General features: G+C 47.5%; 1 protein-coding gene across 1 annotated transcript in view; it reads right to left on the reverse strand.

The window, feature by feature from the left end:
- Positions 1-633: 633 nt before the first annotated feature.
- The window catches only part of RNF43 (ring finger protein 43), a 70724-nt gene continuing 49570 nt past the window's right edge, over positions 634-21787 (reverse strand). Inside the window, exons 3-9 of the mRNA XM_019546464.1 lie at positions 20569-20643; positions 18608-18739; positions 18179-18280; positions 15296-15451; positions 13934-14036; positions 11939-13456; positions 634-2965 (exon numbers count right to left, since the gene is read on the reverse strand). Of these exons, the coding sequence (XP_019402009.1) occupies positions 2922-2965; positions 11939-13456; positions 13934-14036; positions 15296-15451; positions 18179-18280; positions 18608-18739; positions 20569-20643 (2130 nt within the window). The 3' untranslated portion in view covers positions 634-2921. The remainder of the gene's footprint in view (positions 2966-11938; positions 13457-13933; positions 14037-15295; positions 15452-18178; positions 18281-18607; positions 18740-20568; positions 20644-21787) is intronic.

The following is a 21787-nucleotide window of genomic DNA, read 5'->3' on the forward strand; positions in this document are numbered from 1 at the left end:
AATTAGCATGGCTCTTGGAACTGGGGTAATTAAAGCACGCCCCCCTACCCCCTGAGCACATTTATAAATGGCCTCAAAGTCTGGTTCTGAGCACCTGTGAGTACCACTGAAGTCAGGAAGTCACAAGTGCTCAGCATGTATCTCGGGATAGGGAGCATTTCTCAGCCATGGATCTCCTTCCCAGAAGACCAAACTCTACTTCTCATACCATTTAAAATATCTCAGAATAAATCTTCCAGTCAGAAAGAGCTCCTTCCCCTCTTAAGAACCCACCTGGACACACCTAATGTAGCTAAACAACCCCTGGATCTTCTCTCAGTGCTCAGGGAGATCCTTCGGTCTTGGTTTGTAAATGAAAAGTACCAGCAGCGTAAGATCAGACAATGAAAATACTTAAAAAGTGGGAGCTGTCCCTCACAGCCCACATAATACTGCAGTAAGAGCAGAAGGGGTCCTTAACCACTGAGGGCATGTTCTGCTGAGCTCGGGCTTGCAGCAAGGGAACCTCCTCTTAGCGTTACTGGGAAAAAATACTTTAAAACTGTGAACTAGAGGCCTGTTCTTTCAAGTGCTGCCTGGGAAGCTTGAAGCAGTCTGACTCCTGGAGGTATCCATGAGAGCTTAGTGTGTTTATCTAGAAGTCAGCACTTTGCAGGATCATGCCCTGGATTTGTGAGCTTTGTGTTCAGGGCCTTCTGCTTTTCAGTCAGTTCAGGAGACTGGGATACTCATGGGTGGGGTATTTAAAGATCCTTTAAGGACATTCATGTTCAGTGGAAATAGAATTGTGGGCATCTAGGCTGGCTCCTGTTTTCTCCTCAGACTTAAAGTGACCTGTAAACAAGGGGAAATGGGCTTGTTCCTTTTGCCTAGTTATTTATAAGAGAGAGAGAGGCTAAAAAAATGCAATCCTGCTCGTCTTTGACCTGAGAAATCCAGATCCTCTCCAGACTGGAAGACTCTGGCTAGCTGCGCAATGAGCGAGTGACAACCTCACACAAGCCAAGAGAATAAAAACAATTGTTTTGCTTTCTTTGTTTTGCTTTAACCAATATTATTTGTTTGTTTTAGTACCAGCTGCTTGATTTCAATGACTGACACCTGGAGGAAAAAAAGCCTTTCTTAAAGACTAAAGTGTTAAAGAGTTCAAAGTAAATTGTGCAGAGAATACCCATCCTTCCCTGCAAAAATGTTATATCAAAACCAGGAATGGGTTCAGGGAGGACTGGATTAGATACAAAGCTCATACAGTCCCGTGTCCTGTGTTGGACAGTGACCAACACCAGATACTTCACAGCAAGGTACTAAAAACCCTACAGTAGTAGACAGGGTAATGCCTCCCCATACTCCCTCTGCCCACTGACTCCCATCCTGATTTTTAACAGGTGGAAATTGGCATTAGATCCAAGGCAGGAGATATACCATCTTTTCCTAAAGCTCATGAGCATTAACTCTGTAAACTCTGGGTATTCCTGTTTGCCACATACCTACCTGTCCAACCCCTCTTTGAATCTGGCTAATCTCTTGGCCTGAAAGACTCTGTAGCAAGGAGTTCTGCTAATCCCATGTTTTATGAAAAAGTATTTTGTTTGATCAGTTTTAAATTTCTCACCTTTATAGTTCATGGAATGTCCTTGTATTATGAAACTGGAGGAATAAAAACTCCTGCTGTCTCCAAAATAAAATACAAACAGGAATTAAATAAACAAGACTTCTCAGACCTCCTGTCTTCATTATAAATAGGCTGGAAAAGGACATGAGCTAGCTACTTTTCAAAACCTGCAAAACTACAACAGTATTAGCAAGTGGGGCTATGCCTGGCATTTACTGCTGCAGAGGCATCACAGGAAATTTCCAAGTACTTCTTACTGTGGCATTCGGTGATGATGATTACCATACTGAAGAATGGGAGAAGGAGCCATGCCACCTCATGGATTTTCCTGCAACTCTCAAGGCAGGTGCTTCTTAGCTTTGACACCTGTATTATGCCTGATTTAGGCAGGTGTGGTCACAGTGCTACCCTTTAACATTTACTCTTGCAATAGGTGGGAGGGATGAGGAATTTGTGTTCATGTTCCCAGGTGAGAAGATAGATTCTGAGAAGCAGTGAAAGGATTAGCTGTTCAACTTGTGAAAATGCTGCTCAAATCCTCCAGATCCTTCTCACTCTTCCTTCAGTAGGATCCTAGTGCAGGCAAAGCATAGGAGGTCACCTGATGACTCTAGCTAAAGGGCAGTGAGTTGCTAAGTGGAAAGGATCCTTAATTTTTACTGGACCTGAAGCAAGGTAAGGACCTCAGAGAGCTCCCGTAGTGTAGAAATGGAACAGAATTATGTTTGTGCTTATGTTTGGGAAATAAGAGTGTAAGGAGTTAAATGAAATAGGCTGGTGTGACTGACCTAAATGAGGAAATGCAGAAGACAGGAGCTACCTGGCTACATATTATTTCTGCAGCCTTTGGTCTTGCATGTTTGTCTATTTTCCAAACATTTAGCCAAACTTCTAAGCCCTCCAGAGGTGTGGCCATGCAGCACTTCCTGCTTACACCACCTGGAATGCTTTCCAGCTCATGCACATCAGACATGGCTCTACGCATCTAAGTCCATGCACAGAGCATGCTTTTGAATGAGTGTGTGTTATCTAGGAAGAAGAAGGGGACATAGAAATATTGACTGGTGTTTTTATGTGACCACAAAATGTGGCATTGTGTAGGACAGAGGCCAAGCCCAGGTACCATGTAAATTATAAGCATAGTTTGCTTATCAATGTGGGGCAAGCAGGGTGGGACTAGCAATGATGCTCCCTGCTTAGAGAAACAGACAGTGTGCCACTGATCTTGAAGGATTCCACTTCCTGTTGCTGTTCTGCATGTCTTTGTCTTCTCTGGCTCTCTGTAGTAGGCAAGTGAGTTCATCTGTTATTAAACTGAATGTTCATACATGTCTTGGATGCCCTCTTCAGATCCTGCAGTCAAAAAAATAAAGTGTAAGTGGTAATAATCCTAATACACTAGGGTCCTGATTCCCCTGGCACCTTGATTCTGCCATGAAACAAGGAACAGCAAATAAAACAGTGGAAGTCACAAGGTTCTGCCAACATCCTAAGGGAACCCTTCCTGACCCCATATTCACAGTCTGTTTAACCTTCTGAGTTAATGAATAGTCAAAGCTAGAGTTAAGGTGGAAACTAAATTGCTGTTCTAAGCACCTGTTTTCACTCAAACCTTTCTAAAATCATGGAGTGTGGGTGTGATGCCTTCCTGGCTTCACAGCAATACCAATAGGCTGCAGGTCTTTTTTTTCTAACTTGAAAGAAAAATATGTACAGCCCTTTTTGATTACCAGTGATTGAAAATAACAATTTGTAGTCACATAATGCTTCTGGCAATACCTTCCATGTGCTGGGCTAAACAGCAGAATCAGCTCCATTGTAAATCAAGAGTCCACAAGGTTTGTGTGTGTGGATGTGTTATGGGGGTGTGTGCATGTGAAGAACTTATTGGGGACAACCTAAATGGGAGGTTGCCTGAGGTGGCAAATCATGCTCAGAAGTAGAGTTTGGGAGTAACTGCAGCTCTGTGTTCCTCAAAAACAGGGCCCAAAACCCAACCCATTGACAAGATCCTATTCCTCAGAGAACTATCCACAGGCACTAAGGGATTTACATGGGCACATTCCAGCCTATGGGCTCCAAAGAGACTACCCACTGCGAGTGTATTTACATGTTCATTAATGTGCTGTAGTTACTGTGCATTAAGTTTAGTACTTGGATGACCAAGTATTAGATCAATGCATAGTAGCACCAACACACAGGTTTTTTCTGACATTAACTACACAGTAGCCTAGCATGGTTTTTGCCCAGCATACTACTGTACAGTGTTATTAGGCTACCGTGCAGTTAGCATCATCTCGTGTAGACACACCCTGTGGCTACTGCTTCAGACATTCACTAGTCCTTTGGGGTGTCTGGCACCTCAGTCAGATGTGCACAATTCTCCTTTGTTGCTGGAGACTCTCAACCCCACCAAGTGCTCATACACTGGCTACATGAGCCCACCATAAGCAAATGCCCAAGTGCCCATGACACCTGCCTTTCTCTCTGGATCCTTGAGATCAGAAGGAAACAGCTCTCTGTCTGATTCTTTGTGGAGAATGAATAAAGAAACTTGTAAGCTGGTCACAGCAAATCTACCCTAGTTACAAATAATGCACTTATGCTTAACAACAGAACACAGTCAAATTAGATATGGACAGAAAGTAACCAAATAAAATCTACTTAAGGAAAAGCAGCTAAGACTTTGGGAAGTTTAGCTTAAGCAGTGTTATAGGAGTGCTCTATGTGTACAGGGAAATAGTTAAATCAAAAGATGCCAGTAGATGGCACACTAGAATACATGTCACTCTCCCTGGGTTTTGTGGGACAAAAACACATGTGCACTATGAACTGCTTCTTGCATGCACGTATACCTTTTAACCTGGTATCAAAGCTATTTCAATTCCTAAACCCCAAGCCCCGTGCAGCATGTTAGGACCAGGTCATACTCCTTGCACCCCCCCTCCCCACATGGGGCCAGGATGGGGCTGGGCCATGCTCCCTCCCTCTTCCTGCCCCCCTCCCTACAAGGCCAGGTTGGAGATGGGATGCCCCCTGTCCACCTCCATGCCACTAGATGGAGCCCTGCCATGGCCACCCTGTGCCGGATTGGGACCATCAGCTGTATGCAGCTCACAGAGCCTGAGCATTGTCCATCCAGGCCACTGGGCAAAAAGGTTTAGCACCACTGTGATAAATTACTAAAAGGGTTTCTCTTTTTGCAAACCCTTCACCCCCTTTATGATTATAGTATCAATCCCCATCTTCTTTAGTTTAGCTAATAATGTTCTATGGGGGACAGCATCAAATGCATAGTTTAACTCTATAGATTACATCTGCTGCATTCCCCTTATCTCTGAACAGAGAGAGATAGTTACCTGTGTTAACCTAAAGTCAAGTAGAAGGCAAGGTAGATTTGCACTTTATAAACTAACCGGAGTAGATACAGATATATAGCACAAACTTCCATGAGTCAAAGCTTACTGCATCAGATGCTGCAAAAGGACATGCAGCTGATATCAGAACGATGTTTGTTCATTCTGTAAAGTAGGGATCATCCGGTCTGTCCAATGTAGACAGCAAAGGGGCACTGTAAACAGGTGATGGAGTTGCAAGTGTGTCGCAAGGCACTAAGGCATGTCTGGTCCTTTAAGGGCAGAAGCAGCCTAGCCAGAGAGCCCTGCAAGCTAGGCAGAGCTCTACAGCTGCAGGTTGCCTGGGCAGCAGGCTAATGAGGGAATTAGCTGGCACCTGCACACAGTCAGCTGACCGGAAGGAGGCAGGGCCCTAGGCACATGTAAGCCCCAGGGCTGGGCTGGCAGGAGTTAGTTCTCTGGCAGCTGCTAGAAGAAGGTGTGCTTGTGTGGAAGAGCTACCCAGTGATGTCTGATCTGCTACCTGCAAGACTAATGGGGCTCCAAGAGCAAACAAGGTACCCAGGGCTAGCAGGCATACAACAGTAGGGGAGAGGTTTGCCTTCCTAAAGGGGCAGAGTGTGCTCTCCATCATTATTGTTCTGTTATAGCTCAGGGGCTTGTGTTTATGTTGTCACTTGCACTAGTGAGGGATGAGGCTATAAGGCAGGGGTGGGCAAAATGCAGCCCTGGAGCCGGATGTGGCCCACCAGACCATTCTATCTGGCCTGCAGGGCCCCTAAAAAATCTAAAAAGCTTAATATTTATCTGCCCTGGGCTGCCTGGCATGCAGCCCTTGATGGCTTGCCAAAACTCATTAAGTGGCCTTCTGCCCAAAATAATTGCCTGCCCCTGCTATAAGGGGAGGTGGAGGTCTCATTAGCAGGGATCTGAGTTTTCCCTTTCCCTTGGAAAAACAGATAAAACCAGATTCCTTGTTTTTACTGGGGAAAATGTGGACTTCTCTTTTTAGCAGAGAACTCTGAGGATTCTCTGCTTCTACAAAGAGCTCTTACAGGCTGGCACAACTCCAGCCTGCAAGAGCCAGTTGGAAGAAGGGGCAGGAAACCCCAAGCCCTGCCTGGAGTGGGGGAGGGCAGAGCCTGAGCCTCTGAGGCAGCCAAGGCCAGACTCGGGCTCACCCCTTCGCCCCTGGAGCATGGAGGTAAGTGGGGCAGGGCTGGAGAAGATAGTTGGGGGCTGAGGGAGCAGGGGGGATGCTGCTGGCCCCAGGTAGCACATTGCAGCTGTGAGCAGGGCCAGCAGGTGAGGGCAGGGGTGCCCCTCTGGAAGGGGCTTTGTAGGAAATCACCGCCACACTGCGCCCTGCATCGCCCACCATGTGTGGGCTACACACACTGCCTGGCCATGTGCCTGGGGGAGAGGGAGGCTGGCATGTGGCCAGAGCACAACTCTGTGGCTGCTGCAGCCACAGCAAGGGATGGGGGCATGGGGCTTGCATGCAGCAGCTACTGCCGCTTGGAGGGCTGTGATGGTGGTGATGGCCGCTGCTTCCAAAAACTCCCACTGCTGCTGCAGAGCCATGCTTGGAGCTGTGTGGCTGGCGGCAGTGGTGCAGCATGGTGGTGGGGCTGGGACTGGTTGCGTGCTGCCTGGCCACCACCATGCTGCTGCTGCTGCTGCCTGGCGGCTGGCTGCACAGCTCCGTAGCAGCAGCAGGAGGTTTTGTATGCAGTGGCTGTCACTGCTGGGACTGGCAGCCCCACAGGCAAATGGTAGCGGCTTCCATGGCAGGGGTGATGGGTCACTGCCTCCACAACCTCCTGCTGCTGCCATGGAGCTGTGCTTGGAGCTGTGTAGCCAGTGGCAGCAGCGCAGTGGTGAGGCTGGGAATGGCTGCATGCTGCCCAGCAGCCACCACCACCCCTCGCCACGCCGCTGCCGCCAGCCGCACAGCTCTGCAGTGGCAGTGGGAGGTTTTAGAGGCAGCAGCCATCACGGCCCTCAAGTAAGTGGCAGTGGCTGCTGTGTGCAAGCTGCAGTCCATCCCTTGCTGTGGCTGCAGCATCAGTCACAGAGCTGTGCTCCGGCTGCATGCCAGCCTCCCTCTCCCTGCCCTGGGCAGCCAGCTGGGCAGAATGTGGCCAGCACATGGCAGGCAGCACCACACTGCCCCCCCCATATCACTTGCCTGCAAAGCCCCTTGCAGAGGGGCATCCCTACCTTCACCCCCTGGTCCTGCTCCCAGCTACAATGTGCTTCCTGGGGCTGGCAGCACCCCCTCCTCCTTCAGCCCCCACGCCCTGCTTACCTCTAGGATCCAGGGGTGAAGGGCATGGCTCCAGTGGCAGCACTTGCCCACAAAACCCCACCACCCTGCATGCAGCTGCCACCACCCCACACCACTGCAGAGCTGTGCAGCTGGTTGTAGGGCATACTGCTGCATGCAAGCCAGCCCCCCCCCCGGCATAGTGTCCCATGCACAGTGGTTGCCACCACACTGCTGCTGCACCGTGCCACTTGCCCACAAAGCGATTCAGGTGGCCATGGGATGGTAGCGCAGGGCGCAGTGGCAGAGTTGCAGTGGTGGCCTCTGTGGAAGCCTCCTGTCAGGCTGACCAGCATGTTTCTGGCCCACAGGGTGGCAACCCAGCCCTGCTCCTGGGAGTGGGCATAAGGGCACACTCTGCTCCATCCCCCATTCTTGATCTATCCCCCAGCACCTTAGCTTCCCCCCACCCTACCCCACCCCTTCCCCCCACACACACTTTACCTTCTGGGGTGGGTGTCAGTGCCTGTGGGTACAGTCTGGGTGGATGGAGTGGGGGGCACCAGCAGCACTGGGAGGGGCTTTGGGGGGCCTTTAATTTTTATCACGGATTTTAGGTTTTTAACCGGAGAATTTGGCGTTTTTGTTTTTGTTTTTTGTTTTTTTGTTTTTGTTTTTGTTTTTTTTTTAATCGGAAAAAACCAGAATCCCTGCTCATTAGTACCCAGAGGGGGGTACACAATATGCATAGACTCCAAGTGCCAGAGGGGTGCAGCTATACGGGCTGGAGAGCCCAGCAACGAGAGATTGATTGAAGCTAGTGCCTCCAGGCCAGGCCTAACACAGTGGGTCTAGGCTAAAAGGCCTAGCTACATAATGGGGGAGGAAACAGAGTAGGCTGAGACTCCAACAGAGGGAACAATATTCATATACCATCCTTGAGGCATGGGCATGATAAAGGAGAAGTTTTGGAGCCACACACCTAGCGCATAAGGCTTAAGGTGTCCTGTGAGGTACTGACTTAAAGTGGGACTTGGCAAAGGGTCCCAGAACCCACAGGGTTTAGTGGGGTTCAAGAGGACTGTGGCTGCACAAAAAAATGTGGGTAGCCTCCCTACTTGTAATCTTTTCTGCCATGTCTTGTTGGTAAAAGTCATAAGGTGCCTGCAGGGTGGAGCTGGCACAGTCATGGAGCCCAAGGGCATCATGGCCATCCCTGGGGACCCCATATTGTAGCAAAGTAAATGAACTTTGGATGTTATAATCCATGTTGTTTGGTCCTGTAATAATGTGGTCTAACATGGGAGTACAGAAGGCATTTGGATCTATTGCAAGGCTTAGTGGCTTGGTGAAACTGGGATTTAGGTAGCCTGTTGCTTGATACTCTTTTGAAGTTGGGGGGCTGTCTGTAAGCTAGTACCAGTGTCTCTCCCATGGCTATTTTGAGACCTATCATCCTTTTCCAGGAGGGGATGGAGGTCATTAATAATATGTTTAAGGTGTTCAAGCCTGCGGCTGTAGGTGACAATGAGAAGAACCCTGCTGTCCTTGTCCAAGCTTATGGAATGTCCAGAGAGGTTAAAATGTTCTGCCATGGCTGACCTTGGGCTATTCTCAGACAGCAAACTTAAAACAGATTTTAGTGAGAAACTGCAGAACATGAAATCATCCATAGACTGGGTTGTTACATGTAGTTTGAACATGGATTCTTGTCTCCTTTACATAGGTTAGCTTTGATGATTCCTTTGTTCCTATGTGTTTAATGCTCATCTCTTGTATTCTAATTTCTTCTTCCTTATACTCTGCTCTTTGCATATCCTTTCACAGTATCTGATTAAATGAACTTGATTGCACAAAAGCTTGTAGTATAAATATATTCTCATTTGGTTATTCTGTAAGATGCAAATCTACCCTGCCTTTTACTTATCTATGTTAGTTATCTCATCATAGGCTATTAGACTGGTCTGTCACAACCTTCCTTAGATAAAAACCATGTTGCATTATATCCACAAAGAAAATTCCTGTGCAGAAGAGACTTCCATCTTCCCACTCCTCTGAAATATGAAACATCATAACCAGAAGGAAATATTCTACATCCTGCTTGCCACCAGACAACTTTGAGGTAAAAAGACTGTTTGAACTTCTCTGTGCCTAATCTGCACAAAATGAGCTATTCCAAACAGGAGATTTTACCACACCTCAGCTCTCCTGTGAAATGTGGATTTTCATTTCTATCTAGGAGAACTCTTACAATCTTTGTTCTCTGCTATGCCTGAAGAAGGCTGCCTGTTCCCAAAAACTTGCAAAAAAAGACACATTTTTGCAAATATGTAACTTGTCTAATTAATAAAAGATATCACCTCTGCCACAAATTCAAATTCCTTTTAGCCTCTAGACCAGTACGGCTACAACCTAGACGCTTGTTGCATTTTTATAAGCAATTTTCTGATTTGCCTCCATATCCCTGATTTACTCTGTCCTTCAATATCTGTTCTAAAATCTTGCAAAACTAATTAAGTTAAACCAACATGCCTGTAATTGCCTGGTTCATTCTCCCCCACTTTCCTTTGACATCAGCACTATACTTACTGTTCTCCCATCCCAGGATATTATTTCAAAATTTACAGATCTACTGAAGAGCCATGCTACAGGAATGGCTATTTCATTTGTCAGTCTTTCAGTGTTCTGGAATGGATCATATTAATGCACATTAAATTTAGTACCTCCAGTGTGAAGGTGGCTGTACATGTATGGAGGCTACTTGGACACTGTAATTCCAGCGTGTTGGAGCAGACTCTATTAACTGAATCTGCTGGCTCCTGCCAGCCTCTGCGTCTTATGTATCGGTGTCCCTGCACTTCAAAATGGTGGTGGGGGGATGCTTTATCTAAAGTACATTTGATGTACTCTAGATAAAGCACCCCAGTCACCATTTTGAGGTGCAGGGGCACTGATGCATGAGATGCTCCAGGCACTTTAATCAGAGTGGCTCTCAAAGATGCTCTAATTAAAGCACCCTCCCTCACACCTGGAGCATTTGTATATACACCCTGAGGTACTAAATTAATGAGCATTAGGATGCATACAATGTGCAGTAGGGTATTTGCATACGCTCTCTCTTTTAGTGACGCTTCAAGTGCAGTAGACTACTTTACTGCACAGTAGTGTACTGTCATGTTTTTTTTTTTTTTTACATGAATCTTTAATGCACAGTAAAATAGTCTATTGGGCATTAAAGCCCACATGTAGATCTGCCCACTGATTTCATAAAAAGGCCAATATAGCTTCAGCCTCTGTGTACAAAGATCTCCCTACTGGAGGCCAGACAAGGGCTACAGCTCTGGTGAATGGGCTTGCTGAGCTGTAGGCAACATCCAGCTATTGACCAATTAGGGAAGCCAAGAGAAGAACAAAAGAGTGACTAGGCTTTGCTGGGGTAAAACAGATTTAAAAATGTATATCTGTCCAGTTAGGCTAAGGGACCAAAAAAGAAGGCAGGGGCTATGGTATCAGCTCACAGTTACTGAAGGAGGCACAGAATCGCCTTAGGCCCTACCTTGCATTATCAGGCACCTGAATACTTGCTAAACTTGGGCCTGAGATTCTAGAAGAACTACAGAAAGCTGCTACTGTTTGTGTTTGGCTATTGCTTTTCTGCCCAAAGAGGCAGACGCTAGGAGACTGATGTGGAGACCTGAGGCTTTGCAATAAGAAGGAAGCTATTATTGTTGTCATTTTACAGATGGACAAACTGAGAACAGTTTAAGGCAGTATTTCACAATGTGAGCATCTAGAGTTAGATACCAGAATCCTTACTTGCCCCCTAAAAACAAAACACTTACCCAAGGCCATACTCTGAGTCAGTTTCAGAGTTAGGAATGAAAGCCAGGAGGGATGAGAGAAATCCACAGTCCAAGAGGGATAAGAGTCCAAGAGCAGGACACGGTATAACTATAAGGTATACAAACTGGACAGTAGAACTGGGAGCTTCATAGGTGTCTATGAGAGTGAGGCACACAGACCCCACTGAAGGTTAGGAATCTGGGGAAACTTCAGTCTTTCTGTATTGGTGCCGTCTCAAATAACGGAATGACTAACGTATACCAAGTGGGCATTGGGCAGCATCAGCAGGGAGACTCCAGAAAGAAAACCCAACACAATATGGTTAGGTTAGAAACGTGTGCAAGGTACATGGGAGGTAGGTAAGAGGAATGTATTCAAGCCAGATGGACCATCAGTGCATGTAGTTTGACCTCTAGAAAACATCACATAATCTCCCCTGTATTAAACCCACTAATTCATGTTTGACTAAAGCAACTGAAAAACGTAACTTGTGTCTAGCTGTAGTTGGAAAGTGGGATGCCAAGTCTTTATCTAAAGAAATCAAGAAATGGAGGCTGCAGCCCTTCCTTTGGCAGTCTGTTCCAAGCTCAAATATCCTCCTATTTTAAAAATGCGAACCTTTATTTCTAATTTGAATGTTTTTGGTTTCAGTTTCCAAAAGCTCAAGTACTTCTGTCAGATTGGTAAAACAGAGAGGCATATGAATTGCAGCTGGATGAATGATGCTGAAGCTTTGAAATGCACCTAGTTTCAGTTGTTGTCAATGGTTTGGGAGCAATACCTGGCTTATTATGGTACACACAAGTTTCTGTACATTACCATTCAGAGGTTAACTAACCACAGAAGTAACAAACTTACCCTGATTGTGTTGCAGAGCTTGGCATTGAAGGTAGGGGCCTGTGTTGTCTTCTGTTGTGCCTGTCCCTGAGAAATCACCTGGAAATATGGGCTTGGTCTCCTGTTCTGATAGTCCTTGTCTTGGCTGCTGGGGTTCTGAGTTTGGGTGTGGGACTAGGCACTTCCAAACCACCTGAGAGCCTGAGGAATAGGGCAAAGGAGCACTTGACATGAGTGGCTGAACTTCTTGGGAGCAGCTAGAGCCAGAGGGTTGACCATAGTGAATGTGAACATTACAGGTTTTGTGCATGTCTGAGTCCTCTGGAAGGTGAGCCAGGGAAGGCTCCAGGTGGCACTTCTTTTTCCGTCTGTGATGACGACTTTGTAAGCTGTATTTCTGGGACAGCTGGAAAGGGAATGAACCAGCTGCTCCAACTGGTCTGATGGCCATCTTGCTGAAGTCAGACTGGTCTGCAGACAAGGAAGGGGTTTTTGAGGGGTCATGTCTCTGCTGCAGACAGGAAGGCTGTCCTGACAGAAGTGCATCCTGAGGTAAAGAGATGCTTTCAAGATGCTGCGGGTAGTGACGAACTTTCTCAGCCTTCTTTTGTATCTGAGCACTGTGCAAGCCCACTTTGGCCCCAGAATATCTGGACTTGCGCTGGCCAGAGTCCTGGCCCGGTCTCCCAGATGGACATTCCAGGCCTTTCCTGTAGTGATGGTGTCTGTGGTGGTGATAATGGATATGGCTAAGTATCTGAGGCTGGGGCAGGGCAGCACTGCCAGTCACCATAAAGTCCAAAGACCTCGGCCTTGGCTCTCTTGGAGGTGGGGGCTGGTCCTGGCCATAGTCAGTAGTTGGTCCTTCAGAGCAATACACTAAAGGGTCATAGTCACTGCTCAGAGAGCTGCGGAAGGTAGAACAGCTGCCATGGATGCCCTGGAGGCTGACATCTGTGCAGTTCAACATGGAGTCACTGGAGGAACCATGACAGGGCCCCGAGCTGGAGTCGCTGCCTGGACCATCTGCCAGATAGCCACTATGCTCAGTGAGGTAGCTCTCTCCTGAGCCACTGCTGTTTTGCTGCCTCCCATGACTGGCTGCCCAACGAAAAGCAGTAGCATGGTGCTGCTTTGGTGTGAGGGAAGTCCTGATCCCCAGACAAGAGGACTGGTGCTGAAGGGGACAAGTCCTGTGAGAAGATGGCGTCTGCCCACATGCTGGAGGTTTGCGGTGCTGCTGAATGAGAAGACTTTGGGCCAGTGGGGGCTGATGGCTGCATGTGGGCATGGGGCCTGCTGGCCTGTATGGCATGTAGTGCATGGTGTTAAAATCCAGCTGGGAGAGCTCTGGGGAATGGAAAAAGGGGTTGCCATGGGGAACATGTGAGGAAAAGCTTCTGGGGCTCTGGGCATAAACCTGTGAGAAGTGATAAAGGGCATGTCCTGGATGCTGCCGGAAGAGGTGAAGGCGCTGTCCAAGCTCCAGGTCCTGGGGATTCTGGCTGGAATGCATAGGCTGAGCAAGTGGGGTCCTGTCTAGCAAGGAGAGAAGGGGCACATACTCAACATGTTCTCTCAGCACCCTGGAAGTCTCTCAACACTGCTCCACCCCTCAAACCCAGGGCCTGGCAAATCCTCCCTGCTGCCCTGCACCCCTCACTCAGTGCTTGGGAAGTCCTCTCAGTCCTGGTTTCCCTGGTCACCATAGCATCTGGTAACACAGTGCCACTGCTCTCAGCCAGTGCCCAGCAGCCCTTCTCTGATGCCTAGATGCTAACCTCTGCATGATCTGGAGGTATGCACTGCTGCTGATGCTGGTTCACATCCACTGCATCTCTCACAGTGTGTCCTCATACATGCAAACTCTCCCAGATGTACGCAGCTGTGAGTGTGCACACACAGACTACCATATACACTCCTCACACCCTCCCCACCCATCTCCCTTCATGCTGGGAATCCTGTTTTTTCTGGGTAGCATGCTCCTGCTGGCCTTCTGCCCCTGTAGACTCCTACCGAGGATGTTGAACATGCAGAGTGGACAGGTGTGGTGCTGCTGCAGCCAGGGGTCAACACACTCTCGATGGAACTCATGGGAACAGGAAATGATGCGCAGCTCCTAGAGAGAGGTTAGGGAGTGAACTAGGCAAGTTCTGGGCCTAGACATGGGTTGAAAGATGTCTGTCTGTTCCTGGGATCATCCTAGCCTTACACCCACAGTACTTTGCAATTTATTGAGCAATAACACTATAGTGTCTCTGGTACTGTGTTAAACCATAAACTGGCTTTTCCCTCACAGAAACCCATGTCACCAGCCCACTCTCTGAGGGATGCAGGTTCCTCTGCAGTGCCCCACCTCTGGGGTTCCACGGAGGAAGCACATTCTGTGGGTCTCTGGAGAGGTGCTTGCAGCAGCTTCCACTTTCAGGAGCTACCCGGAGAGTATCTGCTGGTTCAGCACCCCAAACTATGAGACCTTTACAGGGGAAATGGACTCGTTCCACTGCACCTGCCAACTTACTGGCAGCCAGCATAGGCCACAGAGATCTGGTGCCACCTGGCAAAGCAAGACACAGCTCTGGAGCAACAGAGCCACACTCTGAGCTAGCTTCCCACCACAGTCACAATGGCAGTCTGCTTCTTCATCTTAATCTGAAGGTGACAGAGGGTGCAGCTATACATGCATTAACGCGCCCTTTCCAATGCGTATTAAATGTAGCACCTCCAAGGTAAAGTACTAAATTAATGAGCATTAGGCTGCACTAATGCACAATAATGCATTTTCATGCTTTTTTACTGATGCTTAATGTGCAATAGACTACTTTACTGCACATTAGCATAATATCGCAGCTTTTTACGTGATGCTTCAATGTGCAGCAGCTGCATCTACACGAGATACTGACTACAAGTTGTTACCATGCATTCATTTAGTACTTGCATACATGTGTAGCATCTCATGTAGATGCAGCCAGTAAAAGAGTTTACTGTACATTAAAGCATATGTGTTGGTGTTCCCCAAGGGGTCAAATTTGGTCCCGAGAAGCAGGACTGAACTTGATTCAGGGGTCCTGGGGAGATGTACTCTTGGCTGAGCATCTAGGAACCATATGGGACAAACAGCCAAAGAACTGACAGCCTTGCAGGGCTCCTTTCTGTTGAAAGTTGTGCAATAGCTGGGCTGGCTACAAGGAACAGGTCCAAGGGATCCTTTGCCCCTGGGGGGCACACACCCCTTTTGCTAGTGCCAGAGGGGACTGTGCAGCTGAGCAGGCTCCTTCAAACAGCCACATGTGCCCAGACAGTGCAGAACCATGACTGTCCAAGCCAGTGTGTTCTCACAGCTGCTCCAGCAGGTCTTGGGGTGAATTCTGATCTTACCTGACCCTCACTGAACTCCTCCAGACAGATAGCACACACTGGGGCTGAGCTGCAGCTGCTTGCTGAATCCCACAGAGGGGCCCGTTGGCACCGGACTGGATATGTACGTGTGGCTAGCTGGCTGATCGCCTGCATGGTCTGCTGCTGCAAGGAATCCTGGGAGGAAGGAAGAGAGACTGAAATTGAACAAATGGCAAGTGAGCAGATACTAGATGCGTCCTACTGTGCCATGTGACCTGTTAGTCTTCAGACTGGACCCATGAGACTTCAGCCTCCAAAATGTAAGCAATGCACCTGGCAGTAACAGGAATGAAAGACAACCAGAGGCATCATGATCTAACTGCCAAAGCAGAGCATCACCAGCCTTCAGGAGACTTGGCATCTAGTCCTGATTCTATGTGTGATCCGGGGCTAATCTTCCAAAAGTGTCTGCTAATTTGAGGTACTGGACTCCAAGTACTGGTGTCTTTGTTTGGGTGCCCTGAATGAAAGACTGAAAACTCAAGTCTTCATCTCTCTTGGACTCAGCTACATAACTGAGACAGAGGTTCATATCACATGTTACACTTATGAGGTATTAACTACACTTGAAATGTGAGCATCTGTGTTCAAATGGTAAAACACATGCTAAGTGTGATCGTATCATAGAAAAATTAGGACTTTTCACAAGTGGCATATAGCCAGAAACTATTCAGATATTAATAGCCCACTCCACAGAGATAATACGAGCACAGCTTCCTCATTTTCAGTCCCAGCCCTGCCACTACACCACAACCAGTTCAAGACTTGTAGTAAATGTTACTGTGTGGCTGCTCAGAACAGGGTCTAACTTTTAATATGGCACAGGAATGCTTAGTATGATCTAAAGAAAACACTTACTAAGAGTCCCATGTGACAAGGTCCAGAGAGTCTTGCCTTTTTAGAGGACCTTGAAACCCGCAGGTGAGCACACTGTATAGTGAGCCACATTCCAGTAATTAAAAAGGGCAATGGAAAGAACAGAAAACGAGTAGGGCCTGCACCAACACTAGGTATGACTGATCACCAGCTTGCTTCTAGGTATATTTTTTTTAGAAAACTGGAGAAGCATAGGAATTTCATCATCTAAAACTGTCATGATCTCCTGTGTGGGTCATCAGGAGGATTCAAAAACCAGATTTCCCAGTTCAAAGCATTAAATAGCACAGCACCACCCTTTACACCTGAGCTAAAGAAGTCACTCTGTTAGCTGAAAGCAGCAGTGGCTGCATCTACACGAGACGCTGACTGTATAAACAACTACTAAATGACCAGTGAACAGCTATGTTTTAGTGCCAACAAACAGCTTTTTCATGATGCTGACTGCGTAGCAGCCCCAAGATTACCGAGTGGTAGTGTCATGTCATGGGTTCTGCCACACGACACTACTGCATAGTCAGCATCTCATGTTGATGCAGCCAGTGAGTTGTTACTGCACACACTGGGTACAGCACACTTACTTAGGCTGTGGGTGCATCCGCTTTTCCTAGATAACAGTCATATACTAGGGAGCAGGACTCCTGATTTCTTTTGTTGGTTGTTAGAAGAGAATGATATCTCAAACTGCTTGGTGAAGACCTGTGAGTGCAAATCCTGCTTTACAGATATGCCAGCCTGGGACCTGTCCCTTGAAAGGCACTTAGGCAAAGAGGATGATCTTGCAATCTATCTCCAGGTCTGTAAGCATCTCATCAGCAAACCTGATTATAAATACAGGAGGAGGATATTGCCTGCTGCAAGAGCAGGGCTATGGAAGTGAAGATAATGAAGGGGAAAGTCTTACTGACCATGTGTAAATGGGGACTTTAACAGGGTTATAATGGAGCCAAATCCTGCCTGACTAGATGACCTATGGAGGTCCTTTCCAGCCCTACTTATCTATGATTTTCTAGGAACTTTTTCATAGGTACTGATCTCCTGGCATGCTTGTTTATATTTATTTCCATAGGAGACAGGCAATCACATTGTATTGTTGGGTCAGGAAAAACTGGTTGTTAAACCTATAGAAGTGTTTGTTTTTAGGGCCAAGGGTGCACAGGGTTCAGGGTTTTCCGTGGTCTACTGGATTTTGGGGGTGGGATTTAGGTATTTTAATAGGGTTAACGATCATGGGCAAGATTTTCAAAGGAGATTAGTGATGCTGGATGCTCAGCTCAAGACATTGCAAAAAGGGCTTGGCTCCAGAAGTGTCTGTTCAGCATTTTTTAGAATTCAAGCCCTTTTTGGACATCTCAGGTTGGGCATCCCCAGTTGTTGTGTCTTCTGGGTCTCTTTATCACTGGGCCGTCAAGTGATGACCCTGTCATTCTCTAGAAAAGAAAAAAAACAATGTTTCTAAATTTTGGAATATTTCTGACTTTGAAAGGCCTTTATATGTAATTGGCTTTCATCAAAAACTCTGAAGCATGTTAATCTCCAATCCCAGCATAAGCCAATGGCTTCACTGACAGGACACTGGTTATTATTTGTGAGATGGGCAAAGCAGGGGACTTTGCCCACGTGGCACTTGTGTGCATTGCCAACTGCCTTGGGATGCTGTGTTGGGATCTGTGGGAAGATGCCACAAGGCACAGGTACAGCAAAGTGTGGGGCAACTGTACAGTGAACCTGGCATGACCACTCCTCAAATCCCAGGACTGGATTGCTCACGCTACAGGAACCAAAGCTGCTCAGCTTACACTGCTGCACTTCTTGGTTCAACGTACCTGTCTTGTATACGCGGGTCTGCTGTTCCTCAATGACATACCTACTTCCAATCTCCCTCTACCTTCTCTTAAGCTTTGTGTGAACAACAGACTTTTGCTTGTGGAGTAACATGAATCTGAGCTGCCTGCACATGTTTTGACTCCCCACAAAGATTCTTACCTGAGTCCTGTTGAAATGACACTTGGTGCGAATGACAAAAATCAAAACGATGACAATGACGGTGCTCACCACTGTGAGGAGGATCCACACATCATAGTCTGGCTGTTAGAGAAAGACAGAAAAAACACTAACCCTGGGTCAGCACCTGATGGGAATGATACTGAGCCAAGGTGTTCCTGACCTCTTCTTAACTGTTATGCTCCATACATAGGAGGAGACTTTGGCCAGCACAACTCTTATGGCCACATACAGTCTGAGACACACAGCTGGGGAAGAAAGTCTCTATCTGGCTCTCACAGAGGACCAGTGCTTCCATCTCAAGGAAGTAAAGCTCAGCATGACACTCCCAGTGCTGGGCAATTGCCCTCTTAAGGATGCCATGTTTGGCACAGGGTGAAGAGGAGAAGGTAGGTGTGATGCATCACTCACCCAAGCTGGTGGCTCCTTGACCTCTATCTTCACATGGGCCTCTCTGTTCTTGTTCACAACGCCCATCAGTAGTTCAGCGTCATGACCCCAGATCAGAACCACAGGCTGACTGAGGCCCCTGGGCTTCCTCAGCTGCAAAGAAACAAGCATGCTAGTGAGATGCCCAGAGCAGACCCTGAGATATGAAAGCATATGGAGATTTATCATCCTCCATACAGGCTTAGAAATTTGGACAGTGACCCAGCAGGTCACAGGACTGATGCCAGTGATGAGCACCACTGTCTCTGTAATTCTGATGTGCCATGAGGCTGCCCAGAACAGCACTGTCATCCCTAACACCAGTACTTAGCTGCTACCCAGAACTCCACCTAGCTGTCTCTTAAGTGTCCTTATCCTCCAGGGTTCATGTCAGGTGGAAGCTGCTCATTTGTTCTTCAACACCCCCAAGTATGTCCAGTGCCCACCTTTATATTCACATGGTTCCCTTACAGGGATAACTACTCCTTCATGTCCTTGTCTCTCACATCTTGCTCCTTCACTCGCTGTGTACTCTCTCTTTCAAACCCTCCTCCAAGCCCTTAGGCCTACCCTCAGAGAATAATAACACCTAATGATTTTTGCTATAAAAATAATCACAAAACACCCAAGATGCCTGCCGAGATCACTGTAGGCACATCTATACCATTCCCAAACACGCTACAGAGCCCACCATGCCTGCTCCACCCACTAATGCCAAAAAATGCCATACTATTGCTATTTGGAGGGTACCCAGAGCACGCTTTGTGCTATTCTCAGGCTTGGGTGCATTTACTGGCACATGCCCAGAGCCCCTCCAACAGTAGTCATGTTACATTTTGTTGCCACTTGGCTTGTGCACAGCAGGAGGGGAGGGACATGCATGGTGGGAGATGGGGCAGGCATGCCCTGTGCATGTTAACATGTCCTAAGCCATGTAGCTGTCAGCCCTTATACTGTGACTTGCTTGTAAAGTGCCCTGTTCAGTGTTAGCACTGCATAATGAATACATGAATTAATAATTTAACTGCTTTCCCCCATAAAACTGCCTAAATCTAGAGGGTAATCTTTTGACCCCTGGAGTCATCTATTCACTCTACAATAGCAGCTAGTCTATCAGGTCTACAACTGGCTTTGTTCCATCCCCACTTTTCTGTCCCAGAGCTCAGGGTGCTGAGAGTAGGCAATGGATAAGGAAAACACAACTGATCACAGCCAAGAACAGAATTGTGGAGCCCTAAGCTCCTTTTCACCCAGCCAGAAACTGGAAGCCCACCTGGATTTATTCTAAAGTGCAGCAGTCCTTCTTGAGACCACCCTGTCCTGCATCCTTCTACCCTGCTTGCACCCTCCACCTCTCTATATGGAACAAACTGCTCTGCATGCTTCCTTACCAACCACTTGCCTCCTCTAATTACTGCAAGTTCCTCCTCATCCCATGCTTCTCACTATAGTCCAGATGTTTCCCCATTTGCCTCTAAGGACCAGATGTTCCTTTTCACCTTAGTATAAAGTCATGCTGCCAGTTCTGCACAAGTTTTGATAACCTCTGTGATTCCTCTCAGGTCTGAAAAATGAAAAATGCACCTGTCTCTGCAGGGCTCCAAGGGGCGAAGGGGGATCTTCAGCAGAAGTCAGTCTGGGTGCAAAATGTAGATATTATGTGCATAACTGCCACACCCCTAGGGGTAAGTCCATGTGAGAACTGGGTTCTCACTCTGTGTTGCTACATGGAGTAAAGGTTGCTTCTCCATGACGTTTGTGGAATGCTGGAGCCAGCCTGGATCAGGCTGCCTCCAGGTCCCTGTGTCTGTATCAGGCTGCCTCCAGGCCTTCTGCTGCCACTGGCTGGTGTGAAGAATGGGGAGTGTGGTGCTAAGCTGCATGTGTGTTAGGACAGGACAGGAGCACTGGAGTTGAAGTGATGCCATCTGCATTGTCTGTACCTGATCAGCAGCAGTTTTATCATCCGTGATGTCAAAGAGGATGGCACGAGCTCCCCGTTCCCCTGCCAGCTTTGCCTGTCCAAAAAAAACAGACCAGAAACTTGAGTCAATGCTTCATAATATGCACATGGTAGCCTACAGGGTTCTGTGCACTAGCAGGCAAAGGCAGATCCAGGCTCTGGGCACTGAAAGCAGCCCAGCCCAGCTGGAAATATTTAAACAGCCACACAGAGAACAACTGAAGTAGCTTCCTTGGGGAGGAAGGCAGTCACTGTTCCCTGGATACTTCAGATCAAAAGTAGGCATCTGCAAAAGCTCTGCTACGCCTCTGCTACAAGTGCCAGGCTTGACACAGGGCTGTAACATTTTCTATCTGTGGTGTCAAACTCAAAGGAGCTGGTGGGAAGGATCTGGACCACGGTACTTCTTGCCATAGTTGCCCAAGCTGCTGTCTCAGTACAGCTGGCACATGGGGGTAAACACCACCCCCACTTGCTGACCCACTGTAGATCTGAATGCTGAATGGCAATTACAAACCAGAAATTTATGGTGGGTGAGGGCTGTGGTGGTTTCAAGCCCCTGGCTGCTAGCTGTGTCACTACAGCAGCTTTAGGAGCCACAGAAAGGAGTGCTGTGAGCTGGATCTGGAGGTGAATTGTCTGGCCAAAGTGAAGCTCTGTGGCTGGATGACTCAATTCTGTGGGCTAGATCCAGCCTGCAGACCATGGTTGGCATCGCTATTTTAGAAGATGTTCTAGATCTTACTATATGAGCCCTAGGACATGAGAGCCCACATAGTGAACTCAGGATGTTACCTACATCCAGCACCTGCTGTTTCCTAGGTTTCTGTGCCCACTCATAATTTTGTATCAGTGTATACAAATAGCCTTGCATCTTAAATATATGCTGGACTATTCACATCCCATTACATACAGACAAACACAAACACCTATGAACACTCACAGTTACCAGAGGCATGTGCAATACCCATGTGCCATGCATAAACACCCTCTTCCTGCACACACATGCTCAAACAGAGCCAACCCTGACATATCCATGTTCCCTCGTACATGCATATGCTCATGCTCTAATACTTATCACTACTGTGCACACATACAACTACTCACACATATCCACACGTTCACACATATAAAACATCCCCTTACAGATTTCTGGACATAAACATGCACAGGAATACTTATGCATCTGCACGCACATG

This window comes from Crocodylus porosus, unplaced genomic scaffold (assembly GCF_001723895.1).
Source record: "Crocodylus porosus isolate Cpor-Errol unplaced genomic scaffold, CroPor_comp1, whole genome shotgun sequence".
Lineage (NCBI taxonomy): Eukaryota > Metazoa > Chordata > Crocodylia > Crocodylidae > Crocodylus > Crocodylus porosus.